The sequence below is a fragment of the Salvia splendens genome, chromosome 15 (assembly GCF_004379255.2).
Source record: "Salvia splendens isolate huo1 chromosome 15, SspV2, whole genome shotgun sequence".
NCBI classification, from domain to species: Eukaryota; Viridiplantae; Streptophyta; class Magnoliopsida; order Lamiales; family Lamiaceae; genus Salvia; species Salvia splendens.
The window spans coordinates 5805658-5825074 of NC_056046.1; the positions used below are offsets into that span (position 1 = coordinate 5805658).

Genomic DNA, 19417 nt, shown 5'->3' on the forward strand with positions numbered 1-19417 from the left:
CTCAAGAACCACAGCCTCATCACCGTCACCACTGTGGCACCTTACGTCAAGCTCCACGGGAGCTCGGCGTTGGATTTGTTGGAGAGGAGAGGGTTTGAGATTTACGGTGCCATGGCAGCGGGTACTATTATGAGGCTCTTAAAAATGCTACTCGCAACTTTGTTCATTAATTTCTTAAATCGCATATTATAAAATACTAATAATCGTAATAAAACTAAATTACTACTCTTGGAAGTACGTTCCTTCTGTATTGTTCAGTTGGATGCTAAGTGGATTATACATGGATTATTAATTTTTCACTTCCTCCTGAGCATCAAAACGGTGTCATTTAATTTGATGCAAGCATTACATAATTTGGAGACATAACTTGACCAGATTATCAGTGACTCTATTGACTTTATTTTAATGTTTATTTGCTCTCAGTTGATTTGCATAAATTAGGAGCGAGGCCATGTTTTTTGGCTTTTAGTGGAAGTGCGCACCATAGCCACATCAAAAGTTAAATTAATAGATATATTAGTAATATTTTCTTCGATTATGGTAACTTCCAGCTAGGTAAGTAGCCCAAATCCATTATTTGTGTCACAATGGTTGACGTTTAAAGTAGGTCACATGCAATCAACAACAATTAAAAATTAAAAGAGGAAGAAGAATGGCAATTCATCTGTAGTCAATTCCATTCCTTCTTAATGAATTCAACACGGGTTTGGGTGGGTCAGCGGAAAAATCATTCAATGGAATATGGAGTAATTACTTTTTTACTCAATGTGGATGACTTAGGTAGCAAACGACAATATATAACACTCACTGGTATTTTTTTACATATATTGCTAATAATAGTACATAATATAAAGGCATTTTAAATTATCTACAGAGATAAATGATACACGCGTGCACTCCGTGGAATTTAACATTGTTAGAATATAAAGATAGGACTAGAATACTTCGGTGGCGTTCGGTTGCCATGACTAATATCATGAAATCATTCATCTAGGATTTAGTTGTGGGATTATTTTAGTTGGAGGGGGAGGCTATGACTAATTATCATGAGACTATCCATCTAGGATTAAGTTGAAGGGTTCAATCTTATGAACCAAACATGATACATATTTAATCATGAGATTTAATCCTGCCAACCGAACACCCCCTTCTTGTACTATAAATCTTACTCTCTAACTCATTAATATTGTCATGTATCAATATTTGGGGTGTTCGGTTGCCAAGATTAAATCTCATGATTAAATATGTATCATGTTTGGTTCATAAGATTGAACCCTACAACTTAATCCTAGATGGATAGTCTAATGATAATTAGTCATAGTCTCTCCCTCCAGCTAAAATAATCTCACAACTTAATCATAGATGAATAGTCTCATGATATTAGTCATGGCAACCGAACGCCAGATGTACTAAACAATATAGATGACTTAAATTGAAATAGTAAACATGAGCCATAAGCTGAGTACGGTGCCCGCGTGTACTTCACGGGCTATACTATTGGTATTCAACTGCATTTACTTTCAATAAAACAATGACATTTCTTACCTAAGTATTCCTGTTCTTCTCCTTCACTTTCTCTAGTTTTTCTACTTTTACCAAAGTATTGCACTCGGCTGCACAGGCCTAGGAAACATCTCAGAAAGAAAAGAGGGACAGTCTTCTCTGAACCTAATTATAATAAGGGAGTAACTATATATACTGTGATAGTATTAAAAAAATAACCAAATCTTAATGCATGGAGTAACTAAATATGAAAGGTCGTTTTTTGATCATTTCAGTTCATACGAGTTCATATGAACTCAAACGATCTTGTAATGACTTAATTGATATTTAAAAATGACATATGTGTTTTAATCTTATTATTTCATTTTTGATCTAATGATTGAGATTTGGTCTCGTATTACTACTATATTTTAGTTATTTTTTTTTATCACGATCTCCTATAAATATATAGTAAGTACTTTGTATCATGAGAACGTCATGAGTTGTAAAATTTTATGGTGGGTGTATATGATTGGTAGATAGATAAATGTTGTTCCTATGGTTTGAATTATTCGGGCAACTAAATTTGTATACAGTAATTTTTAGAGCACATTGAATAAATGACAAAAACAACTTTATACACCTTTAAAGTTGGTGTCAAGTAGATAGGTGTGCGTGCGTGTGTATATATATACATGGACACATAGACATACATGCATAAGTGGGAAATAGCTAGCTACAATTAGCTACTTAATCTGACAAAAACAGCGTAGTGAATGGAGGTGCAAGGGGCTGCTCTTGGAGCTGCTTTTGATCTGCTCCTAACATCAGTTGCTGATTCAAGTAAAAAAGTGGCCGGCTTCATCTCCCAATTAGATGGTGTGAAGTCAACACTTTGTGCGATCAAGCCCTCCATCGATGATATAGAGAGCCTGAACGCCATCTTGGACCGGCCTCCCTGCGAAACGGAAGCTTTCACGGTCAGACTAATGAAGGCCGAGCTGCTGGTTCGGAGGTGCTCCAAGGTCAGCAAGTGGAACTTCTTCATGAGGCTTTACTACTCCAACAAGCTCACCAAATTGGAGACATCACTACTCAACTTCTTTCAGATCGACGTGGCGGCTCTTCATCTGTGCGAGACCAAGAGGATCTCTGTGGTTGTCACTGATTTGCAAGAGAAGGTGAATGAGATAGCCAAGCACATGAGGGAGATATGAAACTCACAACGTATGTATATGCATGCATGTACGGCTTTGATAATCTTAAAACTATCCAAACAAGCAAAAGCAGCTGATCATGGTTTATTACTTTATTAGTTGTATAAATATTACTAGTGTAGTAGTAGTACTCTATGTCTGTATATGTTTCGTGTCCAAATATAGGATCCTGAATTCAAGATGACAAGTTGATTTGAGGGTAATTTTACACTACTTCTTTCACAAGGGAGAAAATTGTAATATTGATTTCAATATTCAAATTGACAGAAGACGCGAAAGTTAGGCCATCCGCATCTCTGTCTCAATACCGTTTCTTAACCGTCTCATCCATTCACTATTCATGGGTCCCACTGCACTTTTCACCTCATCTCTTAATTAAGAGACAATATCTACAACTCGCCATCTCTTAACCATCTCATCCTTAACTATTCATTCAATTTCATTTTTTATTTTTATTTCCAATAAATTCAATTAATATTTCATTGAGATATTAAATTAATACTAATAATTCATAAAATCATTAAAAACCATGAAAATTACAACATCCGAAAATACAAAAAATATATAATTGAAATCCTAATATTACAATTTAGAGTGTTTGAGTGAGATTAAACTTGGGAGAAGAATAATGTGTTGAGATGAAGAATGTAGAGTGTTTGAGTGAGAATGTAGAGTTTTTTTTATGGTGGATAATTTGTGGGAACGATTTGATATTTATAGAAGTGATTGGGGGAATTAAAAAAGAGAAAAAAAAAAATTCAAAATTTGAAAAAAACGGCTAGTATTTTTTGGGTTTTTTTTTATTTTTTCGGAATTTTAAAAAAATTTCAACGGATATAAACGACGCTCACTCGCGGGCCTGCAAGAGGACGTCACGGATGAACGGGAGCTCGCCAGCCACATCTTCGCGGAGAGACGTGGGACGCAACGGGACGAGACGACGCTCCTGCATCGCTGTCTCGATGCGGTCTCATCTCTCCGATACGAGATCGAGCCCGCATCGAGGCGCGATGCGGATGCTCTACGTGTCCAAAAAATATGCTAGAAAATGTTAATGTTAAAGGTGATCCATTCCAAATTTTCCTGTACGTGTCTCACATAAATTTTAGAATGTTCAGTCGACATATATATTTAATTTAAAATACTTAATTTTCGACTCCCCATAAATTGGAGTATTTAAAAATTGAAATCGATATGGATATTTTTTATTAAAAAAAATTAAATTAAATTTCGACTCCAACAAAGAGAAATAGCCATCGCCGTCACTCACCCAACTCGAAACTTGAAAAAGAAAAAATCAATTTAAAAGGAATTCCCCCCTCCGCGCACGTTAGCACCACCACCATTTCCCCATTATACCGCTGGTGCCGGCCAATTTCACGGCGCCGGTAGAAACCCCAATTTCCAAATTCCCTTTGTGTACATCATCTTCTATTCTGTGCCTGAGGGTATATCACTTCAAATTCTCAAAATTAGGGGTTTTGGATTGAGATTGATTGATGCCCATTTCTAGGATGAGCAGAAGAATTTGACGATGGCGAGGCTACTGGGATTGACGCGTGCCTTCGGCGAGTGGGCCGAGTCACCTCGCGAGGTGACGCGGACGATTCCAACCAGTGAGAGCATCGGTGAGAGCGGGTGGCTGATTAGGTTCTTCGATTCGTCCTTTTTCTGCGAATGGATCGCGGTCAGCTACCTCTACAAACACGATCATCCTGGTGTGCGAGATTACTTGTGCAACCGGATGTACACTCTTCCTCTCTCCGGCATCGAGAGCTACTTGTTTCAAATTTGCTATATGTTAATTCACAAACCTAGCCCTTCACTCGATAAGTTTGTGATCGATATATGCTCGAGATCCCTCAAAATTGCGCTTAAAGTACAATGGTTTTTGATGGCGGAGTTGGAAGATGTCGATGATAACGAGGGGATTAGTAGGATTCAGGAGAAGTGCCAGTTTGCAGCTACTTTGATGGGTGAATGGCCTCCTTTGATTAAACCTCAGACATCGTGGAGTAGTGGTTTTATGTCATCTTCTAGTAATATCAATAGTAGTAGCAGTAGTCCTATTGGTAAGAATCAGGTGCTGAATAGGTTGTTGTCTTCTAAACAGAAGTTGCTGTCATTTACATCTTCGCCGCCTCCGAGCAGTACACAACCATCACGGTCTTTGTCATTTTCACCCTCATCAGGGATATCTCAGGATGATGGTGGTAAGGTATTAGGATCGCCAGATGAGAGTAATAAGATTTTTAAGAAGTTCATCCCAGGGGCCAAGGTTCGTGATGCTTTATTGTTTAGGAAGTCGGCTGAGAAGGAAGATGAGGAGCCTGACAAGGATGGTGGATTCTTTAAAAAGTTGTTAAGGGATAGTCGGGATGAGGACGTGAGAAGGTCAGGGGATAAGAACAAAGAGTTTGTTGAGGAGACCGAGAAGGAAGGTGGGTTTTTCAAGAGGTTGTTGAGGGATAGTCGGGATGAGGATGCAAGAAAATCATTGGCTAAGGAGAATGAGAAAGAACCTGAGAAGGAAGGTGGGTTTTTCAAGAGATTGTTAAAGGATGGCCGGGATGAGGAGATGAAGAAGTCGGCGGATAGAAGTAAAGATGAGGAGGAGCATGACAAAGAGGCTGGTTTTTTCAAGAGGTTATTGAGTAGTAGTCGAGATGAAGATGTGAAGCAGTCAGTTGATAAGGATGATGATGAGTCGGAGAAAGATGGTTTCTTTCGCAGGATTTTGAGTGGTAAGGATGAGGAGGAAGTTAGTACTAGTTCTGATGGATTTTTTAAACGGTTGTTTCGCGAAGGTAAAAGTGATGCAGAGGAAAAAAGTTTATCCAGAGCTCCAGAAGATGATGAAAGAGAAGGATTTTTCAAAAAGCTGTTTAAGGACAAATTTGAGGACAGGAAGGACGGTAGTGTTAAATTTGATGATTTGGAAAGAGCATCAAAGTCCTGTGATGATCCTGATAAAGAAGGATTTTTCAAGAAACTATTTAAAGAAAAAAATGAAGACAAGAAAGATTCGGAGTGGAATGATGAAGACAGGAAGGGACATGCAAATGGTGAAGATGAGGAGCAGTCAGAGTTTGCATTGTTCCGTAGGTCGTTTCGTATTCATCCAGAAGACTCCAAAGCTTCAAAGGCGAATACCAACGGCCATAACAGTAATGCGCATGAAAGCAGTCCTGGAACAGAGAGCTTTTTTCGGAAGTTGTTCAAGGATCGTGACCGTTCTGTTGAGGATTCTGAACTCTATGGCTCCAGAAAGAACAAAGTGGTCAGTTGTTCCCCATATTTAAATAAGAACCTGAAACAATTCCAAAACATGAAATTTTTTACTATTGATACTCTGTGTTAGGATGTCATCTTCAAAGTAATTGGTGCAGTGAAGTAGTTCCTGATTCTAGCTTGGACATCTATATTTTGAAATAGTTGTTTCGCTGAGTGTTAATATTAGTGTCAGGTGTAATTTGGTGCAGTAAAGTAGTATTTCCTAATTCGAGCTTGGAAATCTATATATTTTGGAATAGTTGTATCTCTAGGTGTAATTATGAAAGGGCGCCATCGAAGATGTGAGCCCAAGGGGCAGCAAATGGATGATGGGCCTTGTATTTGGGTTTGCCACCCTTGTGCTGTTCATGGAGTGGACATCCGGTTCGAATGGGGGATGGATTGATATGAATCCCAGATCGGTTCCAGATGAAAGTGGGGAAATAACATATAAGTGAGATTCAACATTTTACCTTTGACCATGGTTTTTGGTTAAGTTAGGGCTCCCTATATTATATGCTTATCAATGTTATCATAGTCTAAATTGTTGAATTATAAATTTTTCCTTAGGAATGAGAACCAGATAATTCTCTACCCTGGAAGAAAACATATTATTGATCAATAGCTGTCTACCGCAACTGGCAGTAATATGACTTGGTTTAACTTTCTAAATTTAAATTAATCTGCTAATGAGTTGTAAATTTTCAGTGTACAGGTTTTCGGGGAAGATGCAGTATTCTATGTTTTATCTAATCTTAGATGAAGCTCCCTGTTGCTCTTGATTGAGTCACATGTCTTCGTTAGCTCAATGTATTTCGTCAAAATGTCTGTTTATGTAGCTGACTAATGAGTGATTAGACCCTCTAGTATTATTCATGAACAGAGATGAAATAAAATAAGGTATACTGAAAGATTATGTAAAATGATGGTAATTTTGATATGGTTAAAGAAACAGAACTGCTTTCTTTGATTACTTTCAAACCATGGTAGATCATGGATTTTGACCTTTTCGGATAACTATGTGCATCATTCTTCAGGAATCAGGATATATTTGAGAGTACTATCTTTTATGTATCATTTATGTCCTACAAGGGAGGTAGTTGTAATCATTCTTGTGGGTATTGTTTAATCTATACAAATAGAGTTGCATATATTTCTAGTAGAGATTCATTCCTATGATTTATTAAGAAATGCTTGATATAGGTTGCCATCTTTAGCAAATTCATAGCAATGGTATTTCATTTTGCAGAACTCTCCTGGCTCACCGAAGCAGCCAAAGGAAAAGTCAAATGCCAAACCTCCTCTGCCAAACAGTGCATCACTGTTTAGAAAAGGGACGTATCATGAATCACTCGACTTTGTTCAAACATTATGTGATACATCTTATGGCCTTGTTGATATATTTCCTGTTGAAGATCGAAAATCTGCTCTTCGTGAGGTTGTCTTAATTTTCTATTTGCTTCCTTCCAAACGCTCAAATTTCATCCATCTAATGAACATTTTGTTCTTGCATTCTTTCAGTCGCTTGTAGAAATCAATGCACATATAGATGATGCACAAAACAGTGGAGGTAAACGAAATTTAACATTGGTTCATGTTTTGATACATCAGCTTGCCCTTACACTAAAATATCTATTTTGAATATGTAGATTTTTTGCTAGGGAAATTGTATATGCTTTCTTTACTGTCCTATCTTATCTTTGGTAAAATATTCACCTGGATTTTCAGAATATCTGCTTTACTTCTTTTTACTTGGGCATTCTGCCTTTCTATTTGTCTTCTATGGTGCTCTGGATTTCTTCAACGAGAAACCTATATGGCTTTATTAGGAATTAATTTCGCCAGCTTGTTGTAGTCTAATGAATTGCTGAGTTCTGAAAGCTTGGGAGTGACTACTTTCTTTTAGCTTTGGACTTTTTGTTTGTTCTTTTGTTTCCTAAGTCTATTAAGTCGTGTGCTTATTCTGTTTCATGTGGAATATTACTTTTTGGTTATCTCTGAGAGCACGCCCCAGTAGGGCTCTGCTTTCGGATTGTGTCCCCAGATTCTCAACAGTTTCCTTCATTTAGATGAATACTTTGTGACCATTGAATGCTAATACTTGCATGTGGATTCCTAAATTTTATGATTAAAGAACTAGGTGGCAAGTTAACGCATCTAGCTTTTGGAATACAATCGACTGGGCATGCAGAGACTGATATAATCTGGAGGAATAGCTGAGTTTGTTACTTGTTCAAGGATGCAAGAACTATGGGGCTAATGCATTATGAATTTTTACTTGTGTTCAGTGTATAATTGTATAATAACATTTCTTCAAGATTTGTTGGGCTTATGACTGCATATAATCTAGTGTTATCTTTGTCTGTTATGCATGTCTGCACATTTCTTTTATGCTGTCACTTGTGTATCGACCAAACAAATAACTGTATCCTCATTAGCGTCTTTAGATCGCTGGGGGAGATTGATTCACTGCTCAATTTATATGGTGATCTCTCAGGAATATGCTTTCCAATAGGAAGGGGTATGTATCGTGTGGTTCACATACCCGAAGATGAAGCTGTTCTTCTAAATTCCAGAGAAAAGGCTCCCTACTTGATCTGTGTTGAGGTTTTGAAGAGTGAAGCTCCCAGGTGAGTTTTGTTCCCAGAATAAACTAGGTTGATACCTATAATGTTACTTCTTTCATATGATAAATGAATTTTTTTAATGATTTTTTCTGCATCTTTTCAAATAGTAATTCTAAGGATGGATCAAATTCACAAAAGCTGTCCAGAGGAGGAATTCCATTGGCAAATGGAGATGCACTTTTGCCAAAGCCACCACCATGGGCGTATCCTCTGCGGACAGGGCAGGATATGTACCATAGTGGTTATGATAGGATGTCCAGTGCTACCTCTGAAGCTATAGACCAAGCAATGGCTCAGTTATGGGAGGCCAAAGTGAAATTTGTTCGTGTTAATTTCTCAGTTGAGAAGCAACTGGACCATGCTGAGCCTACTGCTACTGATGCTGGCTGGACCAGAGAGGCTGACTGTGCAAGTAAAGTTGAGGGTGACTGTGATTCAGAATGGGTAAGGGTTGTCTTGTCAGCTGAACCTGGGATTAGCATGGATGACATAGTGGACCAAGATCTGCCTCGCCGGAAGGATCACCGCCGTGTTCCAAGCACTGTGGCTATCGAGGAAGTCAAGGTAATCTTCCCATGTAAATTTTCTCATTGAATATCCTTTTACTAAGGCAGATCTTTATGTGCCACCTTCCTATATGAGATATTGATATTCATTGGTTGTAATCTCCACGCCCCCCAAAGGCTGCTGCTTTGAAAGGAGAAGCACCTCCAGGGCTTCCTTTGAAAGGGGCTGGTCAGGATTCTTCAGATGCACAATTAAAGGTGAATATATTGTCAAAAGTCTAAATGCCTGATTTCATTGTAAGTCTTTGTTTTCATGGGTTGTCATTATATATATTCCAATTTTATTAGGTTGCTAATGGGGGTGACCCCAAAGTCAGTGATGCATTAGCTGGTGAGCTTTGGGAGGTTAAGAGGGAGAGAATATGCAATGCCTCATTGTATGGTAAACTACCTGGGTGGGACTTGCGTTCTGTAAGTTACATCAACTCTTTGTTTCTGAACAATAAAATTTCATAGCTGCTCCATACGTACATCAAAGGGACATAATTTTCTTATTCTTGATTGTCTTCTTTTCTAAATATAAAATTATTGTATTTGTATATGACACAGCCGCATGAGACAACCATTTGTAATATATCAGAAAGGATAGCTCGGATATGATAATAACTTGATACTCAAATTAACTGTGTTGACTCATAAAATAACAATCTAATAATTGAGTTGTCTCACATGAAGAAAGTTGGATGAGTATCTTTCAGAAAATAACACAGATATCATGCATGCTATGTGTCTTGGAAAGTACTACATGGGTTCTATATCTTCTGTTGCATGCTTGCTACCCTTTTTCTTCTCTGTGTGTAATTAAAACCAGAAATTAGCCAATGGATATAATTAATTTTAAGTAGTTCTCCCACAATAAGAGTCATGTTTTGCCGTTTTGGTCCCTCCCACAATAAGAGTCCTATTTCACTTTTACCATAAATGGTAAGTAGGCTCCACATTCCACCAACTTATTCCACTCACATTTTATTATAAAAATAATACATATAAGTGGAACCCCTATTCCACTAACTTATTCAACCCACTTTTCTTTACATTTCTTAAAACCCGTGCCATAATCAAATAGGACTCCTATTGCGGGACGGAGGGAGTATATGATATCTACTTGATAGCTTTGATCTATCTGGGTGTATTGGCATGGAACCCCATTGCTTGACTAATATTTTCACCATATATGCGTTGACAAAATAAGTTATGAATCATGATTGCTTCATTTTTTTCACAATTCTTGCCGTATTTTATGAATTGATGTTTCTCTTCCCTATTTCTAGCGAACTGTGCCACGTATAAGTTTCATACTTCTTAATCGTGTTCTTATGTTCTTCCACCGGAACTGTGCCACGTATAAGTTTCATACTTCTTAATCGTGTTCTTATGTTCTTCCGCCGGAAGTACATTGTAATGTACTTGTGCCATCATATTTCTTTTCTCCCTTGAATTGCTTTTTATTTGATTCTTGTGTTATCTAGGTGATTGTGAAGAGTGGGGATGACTGTAGGCAGGAACACCTGGCTGTACAACTTATTTCTCACTTTTATGGTAAGTGACTCTCTCCCAAGAGAAATTTAGGTTTACATTTTCTGCCTGCTCACTGGCCTCAGTACTACTATGTTCAGGTGTTCCTTGGTCATTAGTCTTTAAGTATCATGTGTGCTTGGTTAGAAATGTGTATCCAGTGGTGATTTTGACTTTCCATGAGACTGTTTGAGAAATCATCATAGAGGGTTTCTGAGGGTCTCATAATCCCTATCTATCTAGGCACTTAATGTGAGGATCAAGAATGGCCTCGTAATCACATCATCCATGAACAATTATATAAATAACTTAGCTGTTGCATATATAGTTTTCTTTTGATCCGGGCCACTAATTTGGTTTCCACACACAAGCAAAATAAATAGGAATCATGTGATGGCTTACAAAATGAGTGGATATTTCTCATTTGAGAGCAAAAAGGCAGTTATCATGTTAAGTTCTGTGATGATCAGGAATATTGGCACTTGATCTACCTCCGAGTTTCGAATATCAAATTATTTCATGGAGTTCATTATATTAGTTACGCTTCCCTGGGTTACTGTCCAATTTAATTCATAGTCGTGCGATAATGATGCTGGATTTTAATGTACACTTCCCAATTTTTACTTCAACTTTCTTCCTACTTTAACCTATATTGATTGGTTTTTCATCACTTTGCAATGCTAGATATATTTCAGGAGGCTGGTCTCCCACTGTGGTTGCGCCCTTATGAAGTTTTAGTTACTTCTTCTTATACAGCTCTTATTGAAACCATACCAGACACGGTAATTATACTGCTTCATAAATTTAGTAAATATACTTAAATTATAGCTTTTATCTTGAATGAAACTTATTTTCTGCTATTTTGTTTTTGTCAGGCGTCACTTCATTCAATCAAAAGTAGGTTTCCAAACATCTCAAGTTTGCGCGACTTCTTTGTTGCCAAGTATGAAGAAAATTCTCCTAGCTTCAAGCACTCTCAGGTAACCCTGATTCTGGTCTGTTTAATTTTGAAAAATTGAATTGTCACTACTGAACTCTGTCTCTGTGGATAGTGTTCTTTGGTTAATATTATGTTTAGGACTTATGTAATAGTAGAACTGCTTTACCATTTGTTACTATATTATTTGAATATCTGTATATCATTTTTTCTTTAAGTTACCAAACCCAAAAATTGTGAAATTCTCCTTATTATAAATTTTATGTGATGTGCTATTGGAACTAGGTAGTACGTTTTTATTTGATATCATGCTTGATCTTCAAAAGATTAGGAGCTTTGTTTGTACTCTCACTACCGTGCCAGCGTGGATGAAAATTAGCCGAATACTTACATTGCCATCCCTTGCTAGTAGAATTGGGCAAACACACTTATCTTATGCATTAATAGTCCTTGTTTTCATATGAAATAAATGACTATTTGCAAAAATGAATGCAATGAATTGATTTTTCCTTTCAAATCTATCCCGAGTGAACAATTTGACACCAAAGAGTTGACCCAAGTTCTAATTTGAATAAAAATTGATTCCTTGGGCACTTCTAATTTGAAAAAAATAAATTATACGGTTCTGCATGTACAGCCTACTACTAGTCCTTTTTTTTATCATGGAACCAGTTTGTGGAGAAAAATGAGATTACAATACCAATTATGAATTTTGTTATTCTTCTTTTATGGGATCCATATGAATTTTCTTTTAGCTAGTGTGTGACTCAATAGTTCTGAGCTGTCTTTCTTCTTTGCAGATGAACTTTGTTGAAAGCATGGCCGGATACTCTCTTGTATGCTACCTTTTACAGGTAAACCTCATTTTCTCTCTTTAGCAGCTGCTAAAAAGACAACACTTAATATGAGCTGGCTATCTGCTTTTAAATATTCACACATTTAGTGGTGAATGATTGGATATCAGAATATCACAACTTATTTATTCTACTTCAAGAGTATTATATTGAGATGTTTCATGCTCCACAATGCATGTTTTTTTCTGTCTTCCTCCCATGTTTGTGATATCGCTTAATGGTTTTATCCGTTTATGTTATGAACATTAGGAGTTTTAATTGATGTCATCTATCAAGTTTACTGACGAATTCATATATTGTTTAAAGGTTCTTTACCTCGGTGAAATTAGCAAATGAAACACATTTTGTGTTTTTTTTTTAATCTAGGCTTCCTCTCGTGCTTAGGATATACACCTGGAAATGGACACTGAATTTACTGTTGTTCTTACCATTCTGTTTACAAGTGATCTAATGAGGGTTTTCTTTGTTTTTCCCCAGGTGAAAGATAGGCACAATGGAAACTTGTTGTTGGATGAAGAAGGCCATATTATACACATAGATTTTGGTTTCATGCTTTCTAATTCACCTGGCGGTGTAAATTTTGAAAGTGCACCATTTAAACTAACCCGTGAACTTCTTGAGGTAAGATATTCTTTCATGCAGCCTATAAAGCTAGCATTTTCCTGACGAGTATGAAACTATGTATGAGTTCACTTAGGCACATTTTTTAGGTCATTTGGGTTCTGTAAGCTAAAAAACTTTATGAATGAAACACAGCTGTTACTTTGTACTAGGTCATGGACTCTGATGCTGAGGGAATCCCGAGTGAATTCTTCGATTATTTTAAGGTAAGTGGTGTACTTTGTCCTCTATATCAAATGTGCATAAGTCAAGGCCAGTCTTGTGTTTATATCTTTTGTTATCAACCTATATTTTTCAGGTTTTATGCATCCAAGGTTTTTTAACGTGTCGCAAACATGCGGAGCGCATAATTCTTCTTGTCGAGATGTTGCAGGTGAGATTATCCGATTTTTTTTCTAAATTCTTGTTTACTCAATTAACTTTTCATGATGGAGTATTTGTAATCATTTCACCGTGTTGCATTCTTAAAGGGTTATTATATAGGTGGATCAGTGGACCAATATGTGGTGTGTTTATGTGACAGTATTTGTTATGTAATTACGATCTACAGAGTTGTCTCTGTCTGGAACCTTCTGTTACAATCTGCTTGGGAAGTTGTCTCTGGCCTTCTTGATCCTCCTTTAACTCATAGGAGAACCTTATGTGAAGGAATGTTGCATAATGTCTGTAATCATATTTTTCGTGACGGTGAGAGTGAGATTGTTAATCATCAGAAAGTTAAAGGAGGTAGCTTCTCCTATAAGTTAATTGGAAATGTGCGTGGAAAGCATTGCTAAGATACCTAAACAAAATTAATATCTCATTTCTTTTTAAGAACCTACGAACCTGGATGGGTCAATAGTGTATTGATGGAAGGAGAAGATTCTACTGATCCAGCAAATGTGTTCTCAATTGTCTGTCTTATGATAAATAATCTGCTCAAAACGAAATTTAATCCATGTGTTACGAAATCTTGCCCGGTTGATGCAGACCTGTTAAATAAACATCTTTACATTAGTTTATCTTCATTGTAGGTGAGACAAATTGAAGTGACATTAAACTCCATTGAGTCATATCATAACTAAAAAGTCTGATGCTTATATTTCTATGATGCACTCATGGTAGATTATGGCTTTCAGCATTATAGTAGAGCAATATAAAAATGAAAATGAAAATGAAAATACTTCAAATTTTATAGAAAAGCTTTGAACTTTTGATTCATAGGGAATGTTTGAAGATAGCCTTTTTAATTATAAATAAGGAATAATTAATGGTGAAATTGTGTAGGTCCACATAACGTTAAGAAGATTAAGGATGCAAAATCTTCACTTATTTTATTATACAAGTACAATGCGTTTTGTTATTAATAAAAGGTTAAAAAGATAGGGAAACATGGAAAATAATAAGTGATGTAATTTATTCTGCTATTAATTAGCTCATCTCATTTCATGGTGACCTCTTCGCCATTAAGAAAGGTAGCGATCTACTGGCATTGAACATTGTATGATATATTGATATAAAGCTATATCTCTCATATGTATAACGTTTGGTTGCTTGTAATCCATGTTTCTTCGAGAGTGCTTTATTTAAGCCCTTAAGACAAGATAACTGAGGAATGAGGATCTCTTCCCTTACGTCATGAGTAAATTATTAGCGGCAGCATAGTTTTGACCACCCAATCTGATTCCATTCCCCATGTGTTGTAGGATTCTGAATTCCCTTGTTTCAAAGGTGGTCCCCGGACAATACAGAACTTGAGGAAACGGTTTCATCTTAGTTTGACAGAGGAGGTTTGATCCCCCCCCCCTCCAATATACTTTTGTTGTAATCTATTTATTTATTGTCCATCCCTTCACAAACAATGTTCTCCTGTATCAGCAATGTGTGTCTCTGGTCCTTTCGCTGATCAGCAGTAGCTTGGATGCATGGCGGACGCGTCAGTATGACTACTACCAGAGAGTCTTAAATGGGATATTATGAGCATGGATGAGTTTTGACAGTTCAGTTGAAGAGTGTATTTTTATGTGCTTGAGGATATATGGTTTCATGGCAGTGAACAATTATGATATATCATCAATTGCGGTGATACTTGGGAGTTGGATGCCGTTTTCTGTCCGTGAGCATGTTTGTTACTATCAAGTCGGAAGTTCTTTGTCTGTGTATAGCTGATCAAACAGCTATTCAGGAGAAGTTACTCGTTTTTTTTGGCATTTTCCCTTAACTCGAGAAAAGAGATTCAGCTGACTTGGTGGAGTTTTCGAGGAGGGGTTCGACGTTTTAACCCACATTGTGTGGGGCATACTGTACAGTGTGATTGACAATGGAGGTGGGGGTGTAACTCATTAAAAACAACATTACTTTGATTTTTGTGTCTGCTACACCAATTGATCTGTAGCAAAGAACTCAGTCTGCCTGCCTGTATATCTGCTGCCACACTGTTAAAGCTTTGATCAGTTTACATTCATAAGCTGCTCTCTTTCGCACCCTCAACTCGCCAGCTTCCATCTCCGGCCTTGATTCTTTTATGTTAAAATGCTCAAGTAGCATTGTGTTGTATTTGTGTATAAATTTCAAATTTGTTTCATACCCATAGTGCAATTTTCTCATTTGGATAGAAGTATGCAAGTTTGATTGACATCAATTGTTTACACGTCTCAGCGGTACAAAAACTCGTACAGGTAACGTGCTAGTTATCGTATTGCAGCTCCATCTGTGAACGTCTCAATATTTTACGAGTTCGTGCTCTTGCTGAAACCAACAATGAGTTTTGGTGGCTTTATCATTTATACGTTGTAGTTTGCAGCTTCTGGTATTTAGGTTTGAATATGTGCATCGAGTAGACTGGGGCTTGCTTATCTTATTTGCTTGTTACATGCTTCTTTTGTTATCATAACCATTTTTTCTCGGTAAATCTGGCAATGAAGTCTATATATATAATGGATCATAACGTTACAAAATTAATTATGGTATCCATTCGGACTATTCCTTAAGGATTTCATGTTTGCGGTCATTGCACTTTAAAATCAATCTCAATTTAACATTCTAAATATTTTTAAGGTTTACATATTCGCATGAGTGAACTTTAAAATACGGAGTACTACTATAAAACAAAATAAAATATTGATGTTAATAATAATTTTGAAGGTATTAGAATAAAATTAAATGTATAAAATAAAATCAAATAATACAACTGTAGACTTGACAATAGCATTACTTACAAACGATGGTCTTATAAGATATTTAGATGTACCACATGTATATATGAAAATTATCAAATGAGAACAAAATATTATTTTAGTTAATAATTTTTGTTATTCATTCTTGAAGTCTTGCTGTATTATTAGCATTTTTAATTTTTCAAGATTAGTGATGCTTACATATGATACTCATATAAGACATCTGACATAATACATAAGTATGCGAAAATTAGCAAATGAGAATTATTAGTATACAACAAAACGAATAATCATTTTTTGTCGTTCATTCTTGAAGTTACGTCAAATGATGTATTTTTCTGAATCCTATGAAGGGCAAAGTTCATTAAATTCATTTTTCCAAATGAAATAACTTTATACGTCAAATGTTGGAGTTTTTATTTTCACGGTGAAATGAGTTTTCACCCACAAAATGTGTATTCCATGTTATAGATATTCTCTCAAGGGCTTGTGATCCATTGTTAACTCACTCTCTAGTTACTAACTACAACTAATTTAAGACCATAGGATTTTAGAAATCTAGTGGTCTAAAATTTGCCACCTGTAATTTTCGTTTATATTAATTAAATCGAAAAGGATAAAAAAAATATGGATGAAAATGTCAATATAGTGTTTTGAAAATATCAATACAATAATTTGAGAATGTCAACACATTGCTTTAAAAATGACATTCTACATGTATTATATTGACATATTTTATATACTATGTTGACATTTGTTACTGTACGAAAAAATTGAAATTTTTTGATTTTTTTTTTCAAATTTTGACATCGGAACATATGCAAGTGAGATCTCGTTAGAATCCTTATGAAATTATCTTTAATTTGATATATGTTGTACGAAAAAATAATTTAAATCGAGAAAGTGATATGCGTTTTAAAGTTATTGGATATTTTTTAAAAGTTAGTTGCCACTAATTTATTGTAAATTGACCTTAATACCCTTATTGACGTTTTTGTTTGATTCGTATTGACATTCCGAGGTTGATGATTTAGGCCCTTAATTTGAATATCTAATGTCTATTATTTAATTGTAGTTAGCAATTAAGTATTAAGTTAGCAATATAACACTCTTCCTTTCTCACTATCAACATAAAAAATAGTACATAATATATATAATAAGAAATACACAAAATAGGAATTCTGATATTATTGGATTTCACAAACTAGTTGGATCGAATTAGTAATGTTCACAAATGATACGCATGTATGACATAACACATATGTATGCAGAAGTTATCAAATGAGAATTATTATATAAAATAAAATTTATAATCATTTAATGTCGTTCATTCTTGATGTTTACGCCAAATGCTGCTGGATTTTTCCGAATCCTATGATGGAAAAATTCGGTGAATTCATTTTTCAAATACAATAACTTTATATGTCAAATGTGCGTTCATAATTTTTACGTTTAAATGAGTTTTCACCAGCAAAATTTGTATTCCGTGCTATAGATACTATGATAATTAACATAAAGAATACATAATACTAATAAAAGAAATACACTAAATAGGAATTATGATATTGTAGGACTTTCACATATACCATTTATATATTTATATTGGTATATACTATTTAGATATTTATATTGGTGATGCTCACATATAATACTCATTTAATACATCTGATATAAGACATATGTACGTGGAAATTATCAAATGAGAATGATTATATAAAACAAAACGAATAATCATTTTTTGTCGTTCATTCTTGAAGTTTACACCAAATGTTGTCTTTTTTTCAAATCCTATGAAGAGCAAATTTCATTAAATTCATTTTTCCGAATACAATAACTATACGTCAAATGTTATCGTATTTAATTTCCACGATTGAATACACAAACCCGTGCAAAAAATACACGTGCAAAAAAAAGTGTCATCTTAGCTGAAACAGACATAGTAGTAATTTTCTCAAATAATACTCATATAAGACATTTGACATAACACATGTGCATTTGCAAGTGAAAATTATCAAATGAGAATTATTATATAAAACAAAATAAATAATCATTTTTTGTCGTTCATTCTTGAAGTTTACGCTAAATGTACCGTATTTTTTCAAATCTTATAATTGGAAAATTCGGTGAATTCACATTTCCAAATACAATAACTTTATAAGTCAAATGTGCGTTCATAATTTTTATGATTAAAAAAGTTTTCACCCATAAAATCCGTATTCCATGCTATAGATATTATCACAATTAACATAAAGAATACATAATACTAATAAAAGAAATGCACTAAATAGGAGTTATGATATCGTAGGACTTTCACATATACGATTTAGATATTTATATTGGTGATGCTCACAAATAATACTCATATAAGATATCTGATATAACACACATGCATGTGGAAATTAGCAAATGAGAATGATTATATAAAATAAAACGAATAATATTTTTTGTCGTTCATTCTTGAAGTTTACGCCAAATGGTGCCTTTTTTTCCGAATCCTAAAAAGGAAAAATTTCATTAAATTCATTTTTCCGAATACAATAACTTTATGTGTGAAATGTTATCGTATTTAATTTCCTCGATTGAATGAGTTGTCTTCACGATTTTTTTTTATTTCATATTATAGATATTTTCACAATCAACATGAAGAAAACACAATAATTATAATAAGAAACACACTAACGAAGGACTTCTACATACTATTTAGATTATTGCATTCCATCTTAAAGACATTCTAACAATCAACATGAAGTAAACTTAAGAAACTTAATAAGAAATACATTAAATAGGACTCATGAATCATGATATTGAAGGACTAAATACATAACATTACTCTTCTTAATTTTTAATTTAATTAGAAGTGCATATTAGTAAATTAGCTTACTCTACAAGCTTGACAGCTCACGCTTGTCACTAGGGATGTCAATTTAGCCCGCAACCCGTGGGCTGACCCGAATAGCCCGCCAAATTTATAGGGTTAGGGCTGAAAATTTCCAGCCCGATAAAATTACAGCCCGATTAGCCCGCACCCGATTAACCCGCAACCCGTTAGGGCCAGACCCGAAAACCCGATGGGCTGGCCCGGAAACCCGATAAAATTTATATTGTTCTATTTGTTTGACTCTAATTCGACACTTCATTGATTATTTTATAATACAGATTACTGAAAAAAT

At 35.3% G+C, this 19417-nt stretch overlaps 1 protein-coding gene across 1 annotated transcript; it reads left to right on the forward strand.

Annotated features, from left to right (window-relative positions):
* Window positions 1-3974: 3974 nt before the first annotated feature.
* Window positions 3975-15712, forward strand: LOC121767816 (phosphatidylinositol 4-kinase beta 1-like). The gene is made up of 16 exons (XM_042164145.1): window positions 3975-5979; window positions 7222-7410; window positions 7494-7542; window positions 8470-8602; window positions 8707-9163; window positions 9283-9363; window positions 9454-9576; window positions 10635-10704; window positions 11365-11462; window positions 11556-11660; window positions 12418-12471; window positions 12949-13092; window positions 13245-13298; window positions 13391-13465; window positions 14778-14861; window positions 14950-15712. The coding sequence occupies exons 1-16, from the start codon at window positions 4234-4236 to the stop codon at window positions 15049-15051; spliced, it is 3564 nt and encodes a 1187-aa protein (XP_042020079.1). The 5' UTR covers window positions 3975-4233; the 3' UTR covers window positions 15052-15712.
* Window positions 15713-19417: the final 3705 nt, after the last annotated feature.

Excerpts from the sequence above, each read along its gene's own strand:
- LOC121767816 (XM_042164145.1), top strand. The coding sequence starts at position 4,234 with ATGGCGAGGCTACTGGGATTGACGCGTGCCTTCGGCGAGTGGGCCGAG. Across the intron at positions 11,463-11,555 it reads TTGAAACCATACCAGACACG|GCGTCACTTCATTCAATCAA; the intron begins GTAATTATACTG and ends TGTTTTTGTCAG. Across the intron at positions 11,661-12,417 it reads CTAGCTTCAAGCACTCTCAG|ATGAACTTTGTTGAAAGCAT; the intron begins GTAACCCTGATT and ends TCTTCTTTGCAG.